Source organism: Lactuca sativa, chromosome 8 (genome assembly GCF_002870075.4).
Source record: "Lactuca sativa cultivar Salinas chromosome 8, Lsat_Salinas_v11, whole genome shotgun sequence".
Lineage (NCBI taxonomy): Eukaryota > Viridiplantae > Streptophyta > Magnoliopsida > Asterales > Asteraceae > Lactuca > Lactuca sativa.
In genome coordinates this window covers 189677372-189699818 of record NC_056630.2, presented here as the reverse complement: position 1 = coordinate 189699818, position 22447 = coordinate 189677372, and the positions used below count along the sequence as shown (strand labels likewise).

Genomic DNA, 22447 nt, shown 5'->3' with positions numbered 1-22447 from the left:
TCAATATATATTATAATATATATGATGAAGGTATTTTTCCCAAACCCGTATTTACGTCACCATCTTTTGTTTTCATATTTATCGTATTAAGAAAGTCTTTTCCCCATCCTTTGTATTAGCTTCCACTATAATGCAAAGAAATATAAATTCCAAACAAAACTTACTACAAAACAACAAATAATACAAATAAACCTGCAAAAAAAACTCCTGACCTGTGAAACATTGGTCTTGCTCTAGTTAGTAATTTTATAGATAATGAATAAGTATAAGATCCAAATTCATAACATACAAATCGTTATAATTAAATTATCATGCTTAAACAAATTTAACCTGTTTCATGATAAATGTATTCGTTAAATTCAATTACAAAGTAATAATTACCATAGAATTAAAGTAAATAAAAATAAGAATGTAAGTTGACATCATAAAGGAAAAAAGGAAAAGCAATGAGACAAGAAAAGCGATGAGGTGGTGGAAGCCGTCCATGCAACCCTTTTAACTTTTGATAAAGTTTTCATTTATTTACCTGCAACAAAACAAAAAGATTATATATAAAATTTATAAATAGATAAATATATATGTTATATACAACTTTATATAAAAAAGTGAAAGTGTAAAAGAGAAAAAAAGTGAAAGTATATACCAAAAAAGTTTGCTTTGAAAAAGGTATATACACTTAAGGTGCAACGGAGCTCAAAAGCACACCGGTTAAATTAGTAACGCATTTTCTTTTTATGGATATATATTATACTAGGCGAATACTCGTGCGTTGCGCAGAAACATCTATATAACTGAAATCTTTACAAATATATGTTTTTTTAATATAACAATATTGTTGTTGTTGAATTTGATATAATAATTTGTATACTAAGTTGATATAATATATTGATTATTTTGAATTATATGATAATATATACATCTATTAAAACTGCATAATCTCAATCTTTTGAACTATATCTACACACGGGTTACTCATGAATAAAATTAAATATAATATATGATTTAATGTTATTTATAGTTGTTGTTATTCTTAATTAATTTTTTAAAATTTATTTGCTTAACATTTCAATTTCTATCATTGTAATTATTTAAAACATCAAACAATTTTTTTTATTTTAAAGATAACAATATAATCATTATATAGAGTTATTTTTAACCTTATTAACCAATTTATAATCATTATTAGAAAGAAATTGAAAAATCATGAGAGTTTCAAATGAATGTAGTGAAAGGAAAAATGAATGGGGGTTTCAAATGCATGAGATTCAAGAAAAAATGCTAGCTTTATAAGTATGTATGATTATTTTCTTAGTATCTTGTTAATGTATTGTATTTTGATATTTTTTGGAAATAGAGATTTTCTATCGAAGTTTTCCAGGTCAAGTTTCGTGCAATGAATATAATATTTTGTCTAATGTCCTGCAATTATTTTAGACAAACATCTACGACCATAGAGATTTAGCAGTGTCATTAGTTAAACAAGAGTCATTATAATTATCCACCATATCTTATGCATGTCTTCTTAAGTCGGTACAAAAAAGTTATTCAATCATACCAAACATTTCTGTTTTTTTAATGCCCAAATATTTTATTTTAAAATGTAATGTTCTAAAGTTGCAATAAGATTAACTAAAAGTATAATGCTAAATAGAAGCAAGTAAATTGCATAGGAATTGAAGTACATTAATTGCATAGAATCGAAGCACATTTGTTTTGAAACGATTTTAAATATGATTAATAATATATATGTTTTTAGGACACATTTTAAAATTCGATTATGTAAGACTCACTAATACCTTAATTAATTGCTTAATCGATTATACCATATAATATGAAAAAGTTATTTTATTTTATATTACAGTATTATATTTGGTGATCTTTTATATACGGTTTTATAGTAATAATAAAAAAATATACTGTTTTACAAACAAAGGAATATGGAAATAAGTTACCGTTTCGGCCGAAAGCTTTTCTCATGAAAGTTAAGAATATGATAATGAGTGCAACACCAGCTAATAATCCAATTATTATTGCAAATGTCTTCTCGGCTTCATCATGCCCATCTGCTAAGAAGAGTAAATTATATACGTAAAAACTAATTTTTAACTGATTATTATTCTAAAGAATATATGTTTAGACTCGATGTTAATAACGTGACAACAAGTTAAAAATACTAATTTACTTTACTAATCCACTTTTTCATTTAATTAAAAAATAAAAGATTTAGCTTTTAGTTTCTAGCTACTAACTACCAATTACCATTTAGCTTTGACAAATCACACAACTCTTTAAGTATATTGGTTTTGAAAATATATCTTACAAAATATTTACTAAAAGTACATATACATTTTACGTGTAACTTTTGAAAATGTAAAACTTTTATCGAAAAGCAAAATACTAATAAAAAATGAGGCAAATATCGTTGTGATGAATCAGTTTACGTAGTACATGGATAAAGTGTAGATTTATGAACATGCATGAAAAGCATCAAAAGTATCAAATTTCGATTCAAATGTACTATCCTTTAACAAGCCAATATTAAACTATGTTTTTTATATATCAAACTTTAAACTAATTGTTTTAGATTTATATGTTTCAAACTAAACACACCTGACAAAATCAAGTTCATAATCTATTTTGAAACTAAATTGTTTCTCAACCGAAACTAACTTGTTTATAATATTTTACATTTATAATCTACATGACTATTCATCTTTTCAGTTAATTTTGCTAAACACCTAAATGTCTAAATTACTGCCATTATCTTTTTCTAATGATCTAGTGCACACAACGTCGGTAAAATGGTAAAGGTAAAAGTAATTACCATGATGATGAGAAGTAGCATAAGCATGAGCTCCACTCGTTGAATACCTTGCATAACACTTGGCCAAAAACATATCTCCAAACACCGCACCGCCGCAATCACTTTTCAACCGTCCAATCGCCTCCGTCACACAATCTTGACACTTGCCATTACTCAAATCCCCGACACACTGAGCCACCCCTTCTACATCAGCGGAACCACCAACCCTATACAACCCACTGGAAGAACCCAAGCTCGCCAACACCGCATCCCTCCGCCCCATCACCTCCGGATCATACCCAACCGACGGCGCACATTTCTTCATCACCACCGTCTTATCCTCCACCCCAATGAAACTAGTGTTGTCATACTTGACGAAACACCCTTCTAGCTGCAGAGCACCACCGCAAGCTTGAGAGCAGAGTGGGCCGAGTTGGGTCACTGCACGTGCAACACAGGTGGCGCAGTCCGGCATGGCTAAGTCGCCTCTGCATTGGTAGACACCGTTGATTACCTCTTGTTGGGTGGAGCCGGAGATGCTGTATTTGTTGTAGGACGAGTAGGTGGCTGAGTTGACTAGGGAAGTGAGGAGTGAGTTGAGGTTGGACTCGTATGGTGAGCCAGGTGAGTATTTGATCTGTGAACAACCTCCATAGATGAATGAGTTCGTGGAGGAATGTGAAGAGTGTAAGAGAGAGAGAATTAACATAGAGAGAAAAGGAGTAGCTAGTGCTTTGGCCATGAGAGTGTTAGTGTGTGTTTCTTGGTATGGTAGGGTTTGATTGAGTGGTTAAGTAGATGAAGAAAAGCTCTTTTTTACTTAGCTAAGTATACAAACGAATTAATGGCCAGTCTAGCCATGCAAGATTGAGGTGGTGGTTGGGCCCACTATCTTGGCTTGGGGGCATATATTTTTATATCTCCATTATATGCCTGAAGCTCATTAGAATAAACTCACCTTTAATAGTACTGTTAATATACATATTAAAATTAAGCATAATATGGTTAGGAACAGTGTAGTTTAGATTTCTCATGTTTTTGCCATACTGTTTTCATGTAATGCTGCTATTTGTCCATACATGTTTCTATATTGCCTGCTTCCTCCCTCTATTTTTTTTATTTTACTTTTTTTTTATTTTATTATTTTTTTTTTATCGACAATTTTTTCCTTCATTATTTAGTTTTTCGGGATAATAACTTGAAAGGTAACGGACTTTCGATTTTGTTCACATTTAATTATTAATTTTTTTTTTCATTAACTGTTTGCCACCGAACTATTGAAACTGTCATAAGGGTAAAATATGAACAGTTTCAATAGTTCCATGACAAATACATAATGTAAAAAAGTTTAGTGACTAAATGTGAACAAAGTCGAAAGTTCATTTCCCTTTAAAAAAAGTTCAATGATTAATGTGAACAAACTTGGTTTTGTATTATGTTTTAGCAAATTATTTATTTTTGTTAAATTCTAACAACATTTGTTGATAAAGAAATCTATAAAATAAAGAAAATAAAACTCCAAAAAATATATTAAAAAAACAAAAAACCGAAACCTAAACAAAAAACCAATAATTTAGTATTTTCCAAAATAAAAAATCAAAATTTACAATCTAATTTGGTTTAACAAATAAATGAATTATTCTCACCCATAGGTATTAAGAAATTGTATTTTATTGTCGGAAAATTACGTTGTATTCTGAAGAAAAAAATTGAAAAACTTATTTTTTTAAAGTAGTTATTTAAATATGAACTATTTTTCTAAATCCTTTTAAAATTATGAGTGACCTTTTTAAAAGAAAAAAAATAGCGACGCCTTAATTGTTGAATATATTGGTATCTTTTTCTAAAAAAAATGTTTTTGAAAATGTAATATGGATGGGGTGGTTTGGGTGCAATATTTTATAAAACATGTTAACGGTTTTACTTAACTTTATATATCTAATTAAATAATCATAAATTTCAATAATTATTCAAACTTTCTAAGAAAATACAATCTCAAATATAAATCAATTGTCCAGGTAAATTAAAAATCCCTAAATTCTATATAACTTGACTTTCATTTTCAATATTCTTTTTAATAGTAAATATACTAATATGATTTATGTCAGTACAGTACATGGAGTATAACAACATATATAATATATCAATGTATGTATGTATGTATTGTTTTATAAACAACGTATATGGTTTAATTTATGTCAATTTATATGTTGCATAATTTTATAACACAAAATTCATATATATAATATTAGGATAATTTTTATAGATATAATATTGTATGATTTTATAACATATATATATATATATATATATATATATATATATATATATATATATATATATATATATATATATATATATATATTGGTTTCATTTTCATTTTTTATACATTTTTCAGGGTTTTGTTTTTTTTATTTCATAGATTTTTTTCATCAACAAATGTTGTTAAAATTTAAAAAAAATCCATAATTTGCTAAACAATAATACAAGATGAAAGTTTGTTCATATTTAGTCATTGAAGTTCTTTGAGAGGGAAGCGAACTTTCAACTTTTTTCATATTTAGTCACTAAACTTTTTTTATTATCTATTTGCTACTGAACTAATGAAATTGTTCACATTATACCCATATGATCGGTTGTTACCGGTCATATGGGTAAAATGTGATCAGTTTCAAGAGTAAATTACACGAATGATCCCTACGGTTTGGGGTAATTTGCGTGCTTCGTCCCTAACTTATTTTTTTAACTCGGAAGGTCCTTATGGTTTGTTTTCGTTACGCGTTTGGTCCCTACTGTTTATTTTTGTTACGCGTTTGGTCCCTGTCTTATCTAAAAAGACTATTATTTAAAAGAGGAAAAAATGATGGAGTAGGTGAGGTAAGGTGAGGGGGTGGGATTAGGGGTGTGTTTATTTCAATAAATTAAAAAAAATCAAGGGCATAATAGTCTTTTTAGGTAAGATAGGGACCAAGCGCGTAACAAAAACAAACAGTAGGGACCTTCCGAGTTAAAAAAATAAGTTAGGGACCAAACGTGCAAAGATAGTTCGGTGGCAAATAGATAATGAAAAAAAGTTTAGTGGCTAAATGTGAACAAAGTCGAAATTCATTACGCTTTCAAGTCATTATCTCTAGTTCCTCTGTTTTGCTCCATAGGGTTGAGTCATCCACCGACTATAGTATGTTGCTATGTTTCAATTTGTTTTTCGATCGCAATCGGCGCTGTACACGCAATTCATCCCCAACAATGTCTTTCCCTGCTCATCCACCATCTTCTTGCTTCCAATCAACCTCTTCTACCACCTTCTAAATCGACTGACACTTCCATCTCACATACTAAACCCGTCTGCATACCGCTGTTCCTCTAAACCCCTCTCATATTGGAATTCCCCTAGATTTGGAGAGAACGATCGTTTTAGGGAAATGATCATACCCTATTGTGCTCGCTTCTGATTTCTCCCCAAAATCCATCAAAGAACCAGTGCACCATCCCTCTGTCTTTCCTCTCACATTGTAACATCCATAAAGATCATGCCAAATTTGAACTTTTTAAAACATTTAAAAATCATTAAGTTATTACAATTCGTTTTCAAAATAGTATCATATCAGAGTTCCCAGAAATCATAATGATAAATTGAGGAAGTGTACGGTCATGCATTCGCCTTCCCGCGATCATCCGAAGTACCTAAAACAATAATCGATAAATATAAGCTCGAAGGCTTAGTGAGTTACCCCCAAAATACCAACGCATACAGATATAACAATATCATATAAACATATAAGCAAACAACATGCATAATGAGCCTTCACCATGACTGGACCGCCTCATAGGCCTTTAGCCTATCTGGACCGCTCTCCGAGCCTTGGGTACGTCTGGACCGCCTCGCAGGGCCTACAGCCTATTCGGACCGATCGCTAGGCCTTCGGCCTAACTGAACCCCTTCATAGGACCTTCAGTTTATCTGGACCACCCTGGATATGTTGGCCTTCAACACAAAGCAGGACCGGCTCAACTCAAACCCCAATCAACAAACATATGCACATACATATCATGCATATCATACGCTAACATATATAACAGTCAAACCGATCTAACCGCTCACTAATCATAACAACATCCTATTACTAGGATACATACCTAACTGGTCACTAACATAGCATATCACCATCCTAACTACCATGATGTAAATAAATAAGTATATCATGAAATAAAATCGGATCCAAATCCGATAAGAGCCGACATTGGTGCCTTAGACCTAGTTGATATAGTGAAGATAACTCACCTCGCAAGAAATGCTGAAATGAACGGAAAGCCTTCAATTTCCGTCTCACTGCAAATCCCGAACTATTCAAATAATAAATATTAAGTCAATAAATGGGAATATCAATCTTGACCAAGAGTCCTACAACTATTCATAGACCATTTTGCCTCTTTCCCTAATTTGGGCCAAGGCCCAATGTCAATCCATGATCCACATGTCCACATATGTATGGCCCATTATTGGCCCAATTTACCAAATTAGGTCCAACTCCCTATATGGGACTTATTCTAATATCCATATTCAAAACTGGCCCAAAACACCATTATTCAGAAAGCTCATCAAGGCCCAAGTCTAACTAGTCCAAAGGTGGACCAATCCCGAATCCCAATTTGACAAAGGCCCAACAGAGGACGTACTCCTCTGGTACGCTGGGCGTACTCTTCCTGACGTCGACCACCATCGGGGTGGTTGACTCAGTACGCTGGGCGTATAGGATTTACGCAGGGCATACGTAGGCTTTTGCTAAAACCTTAATAAGTTCTTAATGGCTTAAGAACTTAAGCCTAAATTCCAAATCTATCGACCAAATGTGTCTTTGAACCATAAAGTCGCAAACTTTAAGACTTTGGACGTCCAAAAAGCTCTTAACACATGGTATTAATCCATTAAGACCTTCCTACTCCATGCATGAGACACATTTAGCTATTGGGACATCATTTTTATCACTTAGGACTTCCTCAAGGGCCTGAAAGGATAGCTCATCTCGTCCAAATCATATCATGCATCAACTTAGGACTTTTGTGGCAAGAAAGGGTTTCTTAAAGCTAAAATGGCAAGATCTATAACATACATGCATACATTTTGAAGCTCTTTACCTTCTGGAGCTTCTAGGGCACCAAACAACTTCAGATCTATTAGCTTGTTCTCCTTCTCCAACTCCTTGATGCAACACCTTCTTCTAAAACTACTCAAAATACACACTATAAGCTCACACACTCAAGGAAATGATTAGGGTTTGGGGAAAACAACTCTAAATATTGGAGGCTGAGGTAAGGGAGGGTTATGAGCTCATAAGGTTGTTTATATAGCCCCCAACCCTAAATATTAGGGTTTTCTCCTGACATAAGTATGCTCACAGTACTAAGGTGTACCTTAATATGCATAGCGTACTCTTATGTACGCTCAGCGTACTCATTTCTGATCCAAGGTTGCAACCTTGGACCTTAGACTTATCTTGGCTCTACACTTCCAACCTCAAGGACTACAAGTGAAAAAATAATGATAGAAGAGAGGATTCAGAAATACCTGCAAAATCTCGGGATGTTACACACACAACATCGACAAGAATAGAAAATTAGCATGGTGCTGATGAATATGTCGATTTGTGATTTTTTAGGGTTTATCTACGTCATTTCAGATGAGATATCCTCAACAAATAGACAACTTCAAGGTGATTTACTAATTTCAGATTAGAAGGTACATATGCTTCTGTTCATAATCTTTGACAAATATATGAGCATAACCACATGTATCTTCCCGGTTTTAGCTTTTCAGTCGGATTGCTTGATTGCAACCACCTATTGTCCACCGATGTTATATTCCAGTTAGGAACTGTCGTCGCTCTGCTCTTTTTTTTTCTATATTTCTTTTTCTTATTTACCTATACCGACACTATCATGTGGATTATTTTATTAAGCTTATTAACGCCTTTAGGTGGAGCATATTTGGTGTACATGTATCGAGGGGGGGGGGGGGGGGGTAATCAAAAAGTCTGTTTTGCCCTTTTTTTAGTTATAAAATGTCGTGCGAATAAATAATAAAGTTACTATGTTCCTAAGTTCACTTCTCCTATAAAAGAAGTACAAACCAATTCTTATCTATCGATTTTTGAAACAAAATATGATATCGAAATATTTTATTGTATTTGTTTCATTTGTATAAATAGGCTAATTTGGGTTAGATATGAGGTTTATATATGGATTCAAAAAGTTATTGACATCATTTAACAAATCAAACAATATCCATACAACATATAACAAATAAATAACAAAGAAAAAGTGACCTATGTTTTACCACCTAATCACCTACTAGTTTAGACAAAATTGCAAAAAGGGTCCATGTGGCTTGACAAAAGTTATTTTGATCTATAAAGTTTTGAATTAGTACCATTAGTTTAAAATAAGATTTTTATCGTGGTTTTGGTTCTTTTAAAACTTGAAATAGCTTAAAATAACTAAATTTCTTTTATTATTAATTTTTTTTCTATTTTCTAATTACTTTAGTGATTTTTTAATTTAAAGAAACAAAAACAAAAAAAAATCCTCACCCCTACTCCTACTAACCCACCCAACCCACCTTTAACACACTGACTCCATCACTTTCTCTATATTCTTTTAGAAGCTTTGAATAGCTGCCGAAGCAACTAGTTTTCGATAGAGACCATTGTCCTCCGAAGTTCGATATACTGCCATTATCCTTTCCCAACCACTGGAGACTGTCATCAATGTAATTTAGGGTTTGAAAAACCCTGACATAGTCTTTCTGGATATGAAACTCTAGCTCCATTCGGCGGCTACGTTTGTGGGTATTTAGGCCTAAAAGATAATGGTGACACTAGGGTTTGGTGATTTGAATGAACTCTAACTTTGACTTTCCATATCCTAAGATGGCGGCACACTACGGGTTGTTGTGACGAAATATTACTATGATTGAAGTCATTGCTATGATCAACGACTCCGATGAAGGGTTTTCAACACTACCGAAAGGCTCATACCATCTATTTGTTGCCGGAGCTACTTATATGTTCATTATCAGAGCTCGAACTACCCTTCATTGTCATTTTAGATCCAGAACCAAACTGACCATATATATATATATATATATGTGTGTGTGTGTGTGTATACATATATATATATATATATATATATATATATATATATAAAGAGAGAGAGAGAGAGGTTCTAGTTTGGTTAAGGTTTGAATGATTTTCATGTTCTTAATCTTGAATAAATTCATTTTCTTGTAAATTTGGAAATGGTTTGTATATTAGAAGAATAGGACATTCCGTATCAGTTTCAATTTCTAGATTTTGTTTCGAGAAGACTAGGGTTCTACTAGTTTGGTAATTAGTTCTTGTGCTTTTACAAATCCAGTTGTTCTTGTGATTTACAAATATCGTAATATACTACTAACACTGTCTTTTTTTGTGTGTTATCGTGGCTCCTTAGAGAGCAACATGCATATCGTTTCTAACAGCCAGAGGTTGTGACCCGTAAATCCGGTTAGTCGGCCAACTGAGGTTTGGATACTTTCTCTCCATTCCATGGGAAGGTGTTTGAAGCAATGTTTGTAAATTATGTCTTTGAAGCTTCTTGTATCTATCTACACTCTGCGGATCACAATGTTATAAATATATGCTTGAATTGTCATCAGATCGGTTCCATTCCAGTTTGATGGCCTGGGATCATCTATGGAGAATATGAGATTCATCATGCTCTTTGCTAGGGCATCTACATCTTTTGCTCATGAGTAACTCTATCGATGTGTGCAGATAGCTAATATTTCCTATTACATACTTTCTCAGTCCTTTCCGTATTTTCTTTTGTTTGTCTATGTGGTACCCTTTTTTCATCTCATTGGGTTTGAAGGCTTCGTGCTATCTCGATCATATTAACTTTTAGTTTCTTATCCTTCATTTCCTGCCGGAGGGAGTGCAATCCTCTATGTCATGCGTTGTACTGCAGTGATACTCATAGAATCTGGGTTTTCCCTTAGCCTTTTTCTCGTGTTGCCTATCTGTTACTGCATATACATTTGCTGTCATGGTTTTCTGTCGTCTCTGCGGTATGGTTGGTACCACCTTGAAGATCTAGTCAACTAGAAAGACTAGCTGAGACTATTACAAATATGTCTGGCATGGTAACTGTCATGTTGATCGGTGTGGTGGGATTTGGCACCAGCTATTGCTTTGATGTATGCTTGTTGGTACACCGTTTCTGTTTCTCGTTGTAGGTATTTCTTTAATCACTCTTTGAGCTCATGCCATGTCTAATGTGTCTTCCCTAGAATTTTTTCTGATAATTCACTTAGCAATAATCCCCATGTGAATACGCCAGTGACCATACCTTCGTCCCATCTTGGTGTGGCGAGAGTCACTTTGGTGAATCGATCAAAATAATGCTTCACTGACTCTCCCTCCTTTTTCTTACATCCAATGATTGCGAGTGTATCCCCATGGTACTTCCTCAATTGCATGAAGTTTGTTAAGAAGACATATTTTAGTTGTGGAAAGTTGCTTATGCTTCTTGGGGCCAATGTTTTGAACCATATTCTGGCGTTCCCATCTAATGTTGTGGGGAAATATATGCACCAAAACCTCTATTCCAATTTCAATGATGTCATCATCCACTCATAAGTGTCGATGTGATTTTTTGGATCCGTCGTTCCATTATATGTTTTCAGCATTGGGAGCTTGGAGGTGTTTGGAACTTTGTAATTCAATAGATCTGATGTGAATGGAGAGATTATGCTATGACCCACTTTTTTGTGGGCAAAATAACATTGATAAAGTGGTATGTGGGTGAAAGCATGGTGAGTGGTGTAAGGATATAAAGGGTTTTGCAAAGGTATATAGGGATTTGTATTGACATTAGGGAAGACTATGGGCATTACCGTTGAGAGTGCCATTGGTGCTGTCTGAGATGTACTGATTTCCAATATGAACATCTAGTTTTGTAGAATGAACGGCAGTGGCATTGGTGTCATCAATGGCGACATATGAGCGTGATGTTGGAACGGAGTAGATGTTACCCCGGCTGCTATACTGCTAGATGTGTTTGTAACATCGGCTTGGTTTGGATTGCTCAGTGGTGTTTGTAGCCTTATTACTGGTGGGAATAATGGTGGTATTAGGATGTGGGTAAGTCCGGGCATCTATAATCTGCTCAATGGATCTGTAAATGTGGCCTGAGTGATTATTTGGTTCGATATTAGTAAAGAGGTCAGTGGTGGTTTTGGTTCTAGTGATTTCATTTGGTGAATCAAAATTTGGGCATCTCTACTTCCTTCTCATATTTCTTCTATCGCCATCGCCTGGTGGAGGTGATCGTGTAGCTTTTGTTCGTTTCTGCACACAACGGATGGCGCCAAATGATGTGACGTCGATCCCTTAGCTTCCAAGTACTGTGAAATCCTTCGATATCTACAGTCACACTCGATAGATGAAAATTTTAATCATGACCTAGGAGGATATCCTAGGGGAGGCGCTTTGATGATAAGTCAGTAATGGTGGTTGGTGAAATTAGGTGATAGTTTGAGTGGGATTCAGAACGTACCTGAGAAAATATGCCTTTTTTCTTATATAGGTAGGGTTTAGTGTATGTACCCTTCTAGAGGCATGTGGGTTTGGGACCACCGGATTATTCCCTATAACATCCCTTCATTCCTTATTGGTCCATGTGGATACAGGAAATATGTTGTGGTACCGATTTGGTAGGGACATAATCTCCGTTAATGGAACGAGACGATCCTTTATCTGACGTTAGTTCCATACAATTTGACCCACACTTCCTTATTCTACCAGCGAGACGGGGTTGCAAAGTCATGCCGTTTTGTCGGTTAGCCAGACCGGATATGCAACAAGATTTTCACAACAGTAGTTGCCTTGCTCTGTTCGGGCTGCCTAGCAGTGAAACATCCAATGGATACGTCATTATATATTATTGTTACAAATTTTATTGTTCTTGTTGATTTACATTTTTTGGTTGCTCTTGAGTTTATGTTTGAAAATACGGAAAAATGGAATAATTTATTCTTCAAATCTAAAAAAAATTATATTTGAATTCATCAGATGGTGGTGGTAGTTCTTCAACTTTAGTTTGAAATTGCAGATATGGAATTATCTGAGTTTTTTTGTTATTCAGATATAGAGAAATTATGTTTGAGTTCATCACATGGTCGTTGTGTTGAACAGTCTTTGTTATATATTTGTTTTGTGAATCTCAAATGAGGTAGATATGTAATACCTGTTTTCGTAATTGAGGGGTGTAAATTGTGATAAGTCATGTATGTAAATGAGCATGAAATTGCTTATAATTCTGTATTGCTATTTAGCAAAATATAGTTGAGGAATATTATAGTGCATGTGATGATGAGTCTGTGGATATAAATTTTGTTACAACAGAGTTAGTATGAGAAAGTTATGGATTTTTGAAGTTGTGATGAAAGTACATTGCTATTCTGAGAAGGTCAACATAAGTTAAGTCAACGGTTAACTTTATGATCACCACGACATGGTGGTATGATAACCACGACATGGTAAGTGGTGATTCAATGAGACACATGTCAACCAGAGAGGAACACGTGGCAAAAGGTGGTGATACGTGGCAAAAGCGGGATCTAGTTGATCACCACGGCGTGATGTATATATGACCACAATGTGGTGTATCCCAAGCTATAAATGAGTGTTTTATGAGAGAGTTTTTGCATGCAGGATCAGAGATTCTGCTCGAGAATTGTTCTTGCAAGGCTATAACGGATGAGATATATTGTTGTACAAGAGACACGAGAACGACTATAAGATTCGTTGAGGTATCTTTTACCCTATTATTGTGTAATTATGATATGTGATAGTTTTTAGGATTTGTAAACCCGAGTATATGTTACGGGTGTTCGAGATATGGTGCTATTACAGACCTGCTGGTACGATTCCTAAGTAAACCTTAAGGTGAGACAGTTAATTGGGACGATGAGGGTTGTAAACCATAAGTAAACCTTTGTGATGAGATGGAAGGCAACGTAAGTCGGGAACCAAATTTGGAATGTTTGCCAACTAATCAGGTGAGTAAGACTATTCTAACGTCTGTTGTTGTTGATATCTGTGTAGCACAATATGTGAGTTATTATGTTATGTAAACGATTGAATTTCATTGTGGTGTTATAAGGATATATGTAACGCATGTAGATCTGGGCTAGTCAATTTAGAGACAATGAGCGTCAAAATGACCTTTGATGGAAGATTACCTAGTAGGAGTAATGTTAACTAAGGTGTAGTATATGTTACAAGGATTCCAGATATATAAAGAATGTCGAAATCCGAGTTATAACGAAGAAGTTATGACCTGTCGAAGTTTCACGACAGAACCGACACGACACAGCGCTACGTAAATAGTGAATTTACGATAGAACGATATTTGGCCTTAGTGATCTAAACGAAAGTTGTAGAATACGTTAAACCGAGAGCGTGTATAAAAAGAACGTCCAAATCTGACTTCGTATGAGAAAGTTATGATTTTTATAAGGTTCAACTTAGTAGTATGCAACCCAAAGTGAGAATATGAGATCGAGTGGTTTCTAGTCGAAATAATCTAAACGAGAATCGAATATCTCATCTATAGTAGTGCAACGGTAAAAAGACAGTCGAAAACGGACGTCGGATGAAGAAGTTATGAATTTCTAACGGAGTTTTCCTGTCCCGACCTACTATAAATAATATAATAAAAATAAACTCAAAATTAGCCGACGGAGTCTAAAAAAGAGTTGTAGAGATAATCTCACCTATGCGTGCATATAAAGAACACTAAAAACGGAGCTCGTATGTGAAATATATGAATTTCTGAAGTTCGGGGCATGAACCCCAACCCTGAGTTAGGGTTCACGACGTGAACAGAGGGTTAACGACGTGAACACAGTGATGACATCTTCTGGAGCCTGGCAAACCCAACTTGCGACTACACACTTGATGACGTTGAAGGTCAAGATGTGAAAATCGAAAAATTAGCCATATAAATAGAATCGAAGGGGCAGCAGGTTTTGGTTCCTACTTTCTTACTCTCTCACTCTCTATACCCTCTCTAAGCCATCTGGAAGCACTCCTGAAGCCCCAGTATCACCCCGAAGACCGAAACTTTGCCCGCGAGAAGCCTAGTGTGTGAAGATATCCCAGTTTCACCGAATAATTACTACTTGGAGAGCTGTAGTGCTGTCCGATAATCATCTTATCAGGTGAGTGTGTAGTTACTTTCTTCTAACACATAGATATGAAGTATTGGCTATATAATACATGCTATGTGTTAATAAATTGTTTGGTTATTCGAGATGGGTGTTGAATATGAAGTATTGGTTATAAAATACGTGCTATGTGTTAATATATTGTTTGTTTATTTGAGATGGGTGTTGAATGAATGTTTTGTATAGGTTTTAAATGATTTAAACAATATATGTATTTAATATCTACAAATATATTGGGTAGAACATGGGTAGATGAAATAGTTGGTGTATGATGAAATAAAATGATGCTAGGTTTCGATGTTTAAGATGATCTAGTCATCCGAGACAACGATCACAGATTATTCTAAATAGTCGATTGGAACATTAATAGGCTCGTAGCCTGTAGGTGCCTATGTACTCTGTGTTCATTAGGCGATTATGTTCACTAGGAGCTTTTGTACTCTATGTTCATTAGGTGATTATGTTTACTAGGAGCTTTTGTACTCTATGTTCATTAGGTGATTGGGTTCACCAGGTGCTTTTGTAGTCTTTGTTCATTAGGTGAATGGGTTCACCAGGTGCTTTTGTACTCTGTGTTCATTAGGTGATTGTGTTCACTAGGCGCTTTTGGACTCTGTGTTCATTAGGAGATCGTATCCCTAAAGAAATTTTGGATTCTGTGTTCATTATGTATTTCTGAACTAGGTGTTCATTACGTATTTTAGAACTGAGTGTTTACTAGATTCCTACGTGTTCACCATAGGTAATCTAAGAACCTTGGCAGCACTAAACTTTGTGCCAATTCCATAGGTCAATCCTTAGGAATGAATTGGAGAAGGATAATCGGGTAAATCTTTAAGAAATAAATGGAGATAATGGGGGTGGGTAATTGGATTGATTGTTTGATGATTGAATATAATAATTGTATTACTGTGGGTTGAAACCCCTATATGCTCACCAGGCTCCCAAGCCTGACCCACTCAGTTTCTTGTATTACGGGTAATGGTGCGAGAGCATAAGTTGGACAATTTGTGAATATGTTTTGGATTATAGACCTGTAGTTGTATATAATTGTTATATGGTCTATTTGTAATATTTATGCTTTTGGTCTTTTATCAGAACATGACATCCCGAGTTTTGTTATAAAATGAAAATACATTTCTTAAAGAAATGATTTGATAAATTTTATTTTATCATATTTTGTTTTGGGAATAAATTCCACAACTATTTTAATCAAACGATACTCTGAATAAATTTTAAAAAGCATAAATAAAATCTGTCTTTTCTGGCCGTGAAATTGGGGATGTCATAATATATTCATACCACATGATGGTATGAGTTGTGTTGTGATGATCATCATGATGTTATAGAAATATACACATAACACGAGATGGTATGAGTTATGTTATAATGATTGTTGTGATGTTATAGAAATATACAGATACCACAAGATGGTATATTATTACATATATGTGGATGCAATGAAACATGGGTGGTGATCTGATTTAATTGATAGATTGATTACGATTGAGACATGGATCACGTTTGATAAATTAATTATGATTGAGAGATTGATCATTTATGAGATAGATCGGTTTTGACTAACTAATTATATTAGAACCGTGATATATGTAATATATATATATATATATATATATATATATATATATATATATATATATATATATATATATATATATATATATATATATATATATATATGATTTATCTGATTTATGAGATAGATCAATTTTGACTAATTAATTATATTAGAGATGGCAAAAAATGACCCAACACGAATGTAAAACTCGTAAAATCCAAGCAAATTTAAAACTTTTTAAACAATTCAAAACCCATTAGTTATTACAAAAATGTTTTCAAAATAGTTTAGTATTAGAGTATCCGAGAAACCATAAGTCGAAAACACATGGATGTGTACGATCACGCCTTCGCCTTGCCAAGTCATCTGAAGCACCTGAAACATGCAACTAAAACCGTAAGCACAAAGCGTAGTGAGTTACCCCCAAAATACCCAAACCCACAATAATACACATGTAATCATAAACAACATACTATGGGTCCAGTCAACCATCGGGTTGGAATACCTTGTTGGATATAGTGTATAAGTCCATAACTATATTTGGTATGTACTTGACTCGACCCGACATGGTCCATTTGGGTTGCACTTCTCTCGAACAATTTATGGATAATCTTTTGAGAATAATATAAGTTATGATTTATTAATATATTATAAGTTCTAATATATTAATATAAAATCATACTATTTAATTAGTATTGATCTATAATTAATCTAGAATTAATTTAGAGATCAAAAGTATTACTAATTAAATATGGGCTCTTATATTTATATAGTGTGGGCATTAGGGTTTACATGGATGTAAATATGGGCTCTTATATTTATATAGTGTGGGCATTAGGGTTTACATGGATCAAAAGTTTACATGGAGCTTTAACCCATGGATCTCATGGAAATGAAAAGACATGGGTATTAGGGTTTACATGGATGTAACTATAATCCACCATACTATATAAAGGATGCTTTGCTTCTTAAAATCACACTAGTTGTGGTGAGTAAAGTAAGAGGGCCGATTACAAGAAAGAAGATTACTATTCTCTCAAAGTTCCAAGTTTGTGGTGATTTGTGATTTCCATTTGAGGCATTCACACTATTGGTGCTAGGCTCTAAAACTCCAAGCAATCAACTACAACTACAAGGTAAGTGATTCTACTAGCTTTATTTGATTCAAGTTCCCCATGCCATGCTAGATAGGATAAGAACCTTGGAAAAATAATTATTTGCATGTATCTTAGTGAAACATAGATCCAAGATTTTTAGGGTTGCATGTACACCATAGGAGTGTTAGAATGCTGAAAACCCATCAGTGGTATCAGAGCCTAGGCTTGTTTGTTTGATACTTGATGCAAAAATAGTGGAAAAAGTTGATTTTCTTGCTGTTTGCATGATGAACTCGCCGAGTCCATGGGGGGACTCGTCGAGTCCATGACTAAATTCATCCTACACGTCGAGTAGGTTCATGCACTCGACGAGTAGAAGCCTCAGAATGCAGATTTTCGACTTTTGCTGCTGGAAATGGATTAGAAACATTTCCCTAAACTATTTTGGTGTTTTAAAACTTGTTTTAGTTGGTGTAATGGTTGTTCTAATCCATTTGCAATAGCTTATATCAAAATTTCATGCTTTGTATATGTTCATATAATCCTTGAAACTTTGATGATCATGTTTACGTTCTTATGAATTTAGAAGATGATAGGAATTATTTGCTGAATTATTTAGGATTAATTCTTGATCATTATGTGTTTTAATGGAGTCCATAACTTGTCCTCAAGTTATGGAAATCTAAAGGTCACACTTTAATAAGAACCATTAAAAGAACACAAGTGTTATAAAAATGAAGATTCTTCATTTTTAATACTCAATTAAATTCATAAGTTATAAGAAATGATTAAAACTTTAGTTCCAACCCTTAGAATTTTAAAAGTTAAAATTCAACCCTTATACTTTATAATATTATAAGTTAATAATATATATATATATATATATATATATATATATATATATATATATATATATATATATATGTATGTATGTATATGTATGTATAAGATCAAGTCGTCTTACCACAAGTACATCTCATTCACGAAGCCGGTCTATAAGGGGGGTATAAGGTTGTTGCCTATAAAATGGCAACTTAATGGGTGTCCACTCTCACCCACCGCTTCCTTGATCGGTGGAGGGTCGTTAGCCGAACGGGTAGGACAAGGACTAATAAATTCTCATTAAAAGTATAATGATAATAATAAAGTAACTAAACCTTATTAAATTCCCAATATTAGTTACTTTAGGAAAATGTGAATAAGGTGCTAATCCATGAAATTACACTTTACACTTTGTTTAAGTCGTTAGTGGAGCGTGTGTGGTTAACTGGCACACTAACCTAAACTTAACAAGGTAGGTAAAGGGTGACTTAATGTTTATCATATTATCGATGGAGGGTGTGTGGTTAACCGACATATCGATTGGGGGGTAATACATTAAGAGTACCAAGTAATTTGCATGGTTACTTCACACCTTGTTTTGTGATCCTCGGCATCCCAGTCACAAAACTTGAAGGGCACACTCGATATTGAAACATGCCATTGAAGAAAGTTCAATGAATCTCAAAGAATCTAGGAGTTTTTAAACCAATTAAAACCTAATTAAATATTTCGTTTTTCATGGTGGAAATTGGTGAATCGTCATTCACCTACCTTCAAATATCTTATAGCTTAGATTACGTCATCCCTCTTCTAAGCTATAAAATATTGTGTTAGGTCCTAGCCTTAAAACTACATTTGGGTGTTTTATTAAGGACTATCTCTAAATCTAATCTAATCTATTCCCTCTTCTTTTCAGATGTCTTCCAATAACAATGCTTATGGCTCAAACCATACTAGTTCCTTCTCTCTCATGAATCTTTGTGGGAGAGTCATCTTTGATGGATCCAACTTTACTGATTGGATCAGAAACATCAGGATGGTCACTCGGTATGAGAACAAAGAATATGTTCTTGACAAGGAGTTGAAGGTACTCGAGCCAACTGCTACTCCTAAAGAGCTTGCTGAATATGAGGTACATGAAAGAGATGCTACAAAAGTGGCATGCATCATGATGGCCACCATGACAGCCGAGCTCCAAAAGTCCTATGAGGACTGTTATCCTTTTGAGATGCACCAGGACTTGATGGACTGCTACCATCAGAGTGCTCGTCAAGAGCGATATGAAATAATCTCCTCCATGATAACAACCCGAATGAAGGATGGTGAACCCATCACGGGCCACATGCATAAAATCTAAAGGTATGTGGACCATTTACTGAAGCTAAATGTGAACTTCCTTGAGCAGTTAGCAATAGACATCATTTTGCACTCCTTACCATCGTGTTAAGATCAATTCCGCATGACATATCACATGAACAAGGAAGAAGTCACCCTCAGCAAACTTCAAGGTCTCTTGAGGACCACCGAAAGTGGTCTAAAGGGTAAGTCAGTTGTTACTACTCCTACTCCTACTCCAACTGCGACCAATGTCTTGGCAATCGGGCATGGAAAAGGGAAGAAGAGAAAGAACCCTTCTAAGGGTACCAAGGGTAAGACCCTTGAAGGCTCCTCTTCAAGCAAAACCAAGAAAGGTTTTGTCACTCCTTCTGCTAACCCTAATAAGGATGAATGCTTCTATTGCCATGAAAATTCGCAATGGAAGCGAAACTGCCCAAAGTACCAGCAAGATTTGAAGGATGGGAAAGTAAAACCCAACCATGCAGGTATATAAACTATATTGTCTAATAACTCACGTCATTCTAAGTCTTGGGTCCTTGATACAGGTTGTGGTATTCACATATGTTGTGATTTGCAGGGACTAAGAAGAAGTGAGAATGTGGATCAGGGAAAGATAAATTTGATCAAGGGAAACAAGAAAGCTTCACCTATCACCAAGATAGGAGTTTATTCCTTAGTGCTAAATAGTGGGTTTACATTAGATTTGAATAAATGTTATTATTCGCCAGAAATGGCAAGAAATGTTATTTCCTTTCATGCATTGTATAAACAAGGTTTTACCTTTTATTTTGATAATAATAATGGTAGTATTGATGCTTTCTTTAATAATGTTCTTTATTTTAAAGCATTACCTTGTGATGGCGTGTATGAAACTGTATCTGTTGTAGATAATCTAGGAAATAATGTATTGTGTATTGACTCTTCCACTAGCTTAGATAAAGCATCTTTATGACATTGTCGTCTTGGACATGTAAGCACAAAACGCATAGGCCAACTCCAAAAGGATGGAGTCTTGGAGTAATTTGACCTAAAGTCAGATGATAGTTGTGAATCTTGTTTGCTTGGTAAAATGACAAAGTCACCTTTTACTGGCACTTGTGCTAGGGGTGAAGGTTTGTTGGACCTCATACACACGGATGTGTGTGGACCCTTCAGAACCGCCACAAGAGATGCTAATCGCTTCTATGCGACTTTTACTGGTGATTTTAGTAGATATGGATATGTCTACCTAATCAAGCATAAGTCAGAAACCTTTTGAGAAATTCAAAGAGTTTCAGCAAGAAGTGGAGAATCAGTTAGGCAGGAACATTAAGATGCTTCGATCCGATCGTGGTGGTGAGTATCTTAGTACTGAGTTCCTTGACTATCTTAAGGAATGTGGGATTGTCTCACAATTGACACCTCCTAGGTCACTACAGTTGAATGGTGTAGCTGAGAGGCGCAATCGGAACTTGTTGGACATGGTTCGTTCCATGATGAGTCGAGCTTCGCTACCAATCTCATTTTGGGGGTATGCGTTAGAGACTGCCGCCCATATCCTTAATCTAGTCCCTACAAAGAAGGTTGCCAAAACACCTCACGAGGTGTGGACTGGATAAGTTCCCAATCTAGACCACATCAAGATTTGGGGTTGCGAGGCTTTCGTGAGACGCGAAAATCACGATAAGCTCAAACCCCGAAGCGAAAGGTGTATTTTCATCGGCTACCCATAGAAATCCTTTGGTTACATCTTCTACAGACCCAATGATAATGTGGTCTTTGTAGCAAGAAGATGATTCTTTCGAGAGAGAGAATTCATGAGCCAAGGAGACAGTGGGAGGCAAATTGACCTTGAGTAAATTCAAGAGTCAAGTGGTGAAGGAACTTCAAACCCTAGCCCTCAACTTGAGGAGGAAACTCCTGTTGATCCGACTGAAGAATCTATATGTCTGAGGCGTTCCACCAGAGTTAAGAATGCACTTGAGCATTATTATGGTTTTCATATTACTATAGAAGGTGAGACACTTATCAGTGATAACACACTGGTAAATCTGGATGACCCTAACAGCTACTCGGAAGCCATGGTAGGCCCTGAGGCTGCTAAATGGAAAGAGGCTATGTATAGCGAGATACAGTCCATGTATGACAATCAAGTTTGGAACTTGGTTGACAATGTACCTGATCGTAAGATAGTTGGGTGCAAATGGATCTTCAAGAAGAAGATCGACATGGATGGTAATGTACACACTTATAAGGCATGAATGGTTGCAAAGGGTTATTCTCAAACTTTAGGAGTTGATTATGATGAGACCTTTTCACCAGTGGCGAAGATTAAGTCTATTAGGGTTCTGTTAGCCATTGCTGCATTTCATGATTATGAAATATGGCAGATGGATGTCAAAACCGCTTTCCTTAAGGGAAAGTTGGCTGAAGATGTTTACATGGTTCAGCCAGAGGGTTTTGTCAGTACAGAGTACCCCAATAGAGTGTGTAAGCTCGAGAAATCCATTTATGGATTGAAACAGGCAACTCGCAGATGGAATCTTTGCTTTGATGAGAAA

The 22447-nt window shown here is 34.9% G+C and overlaps 1 protein-coding gene across 2 annotated transcripts; it reads right to left on the bottom strand.

Annotated features, from left to right (window-relative positions):
* Positions 1 to 260: 260 nt before the first annotated feature.
* On the bottom strand, positions 261 to 3602 carry LOC111921941 (plasmodesmata-located protein 7). Of its 2 annotated transcripts, none has more exons than XM_023872360.3 (3): positions 2825 to 3602; positions 1953 to 2066; positions 261 to 526 (listed from the first exon to the last, which is right to left on the bottom strand). In XM_023872360.3, the coding sequence occupies exons 1-3, from the start codon at positions 3543 to 3545 to the stop codon at positions 519 to 521; spliced, it is 843 nt and encodes a 280-aa protein (XP_023728128.1). In that variant the 5' UTR covers positions 3546 to 3602; the 3' UTR covers positions 261 to 518. The 2 variants fall into 2 exon arrangements, with proteins under 2 accessions (XP_023728128.1, XP_023728129.1); XM_023872361.3 differs by having other exon boundaries at positions 1953 to 2063; positions 2825 to 3597.
* Between the last annotated feature and the right edge of the window lie 18845 nt (positions 3603 to 22447).

Coding starts and splice junctions, on each gene's coding strand:
- LOC111921941 (XM_023872360.3), bottom strand. CDS start 3,545: ATGGCCAAAGCACTAGCTACTCCTTTTCTCTCTATGTTAATTCTCTCT. Junction 2,067..2,824: donor TGCTACTTCTCATCATCATG/GTAATTACTTTT, acceptor TACTCTTCTTAG/CAGATGGGCATGATGAAGCC.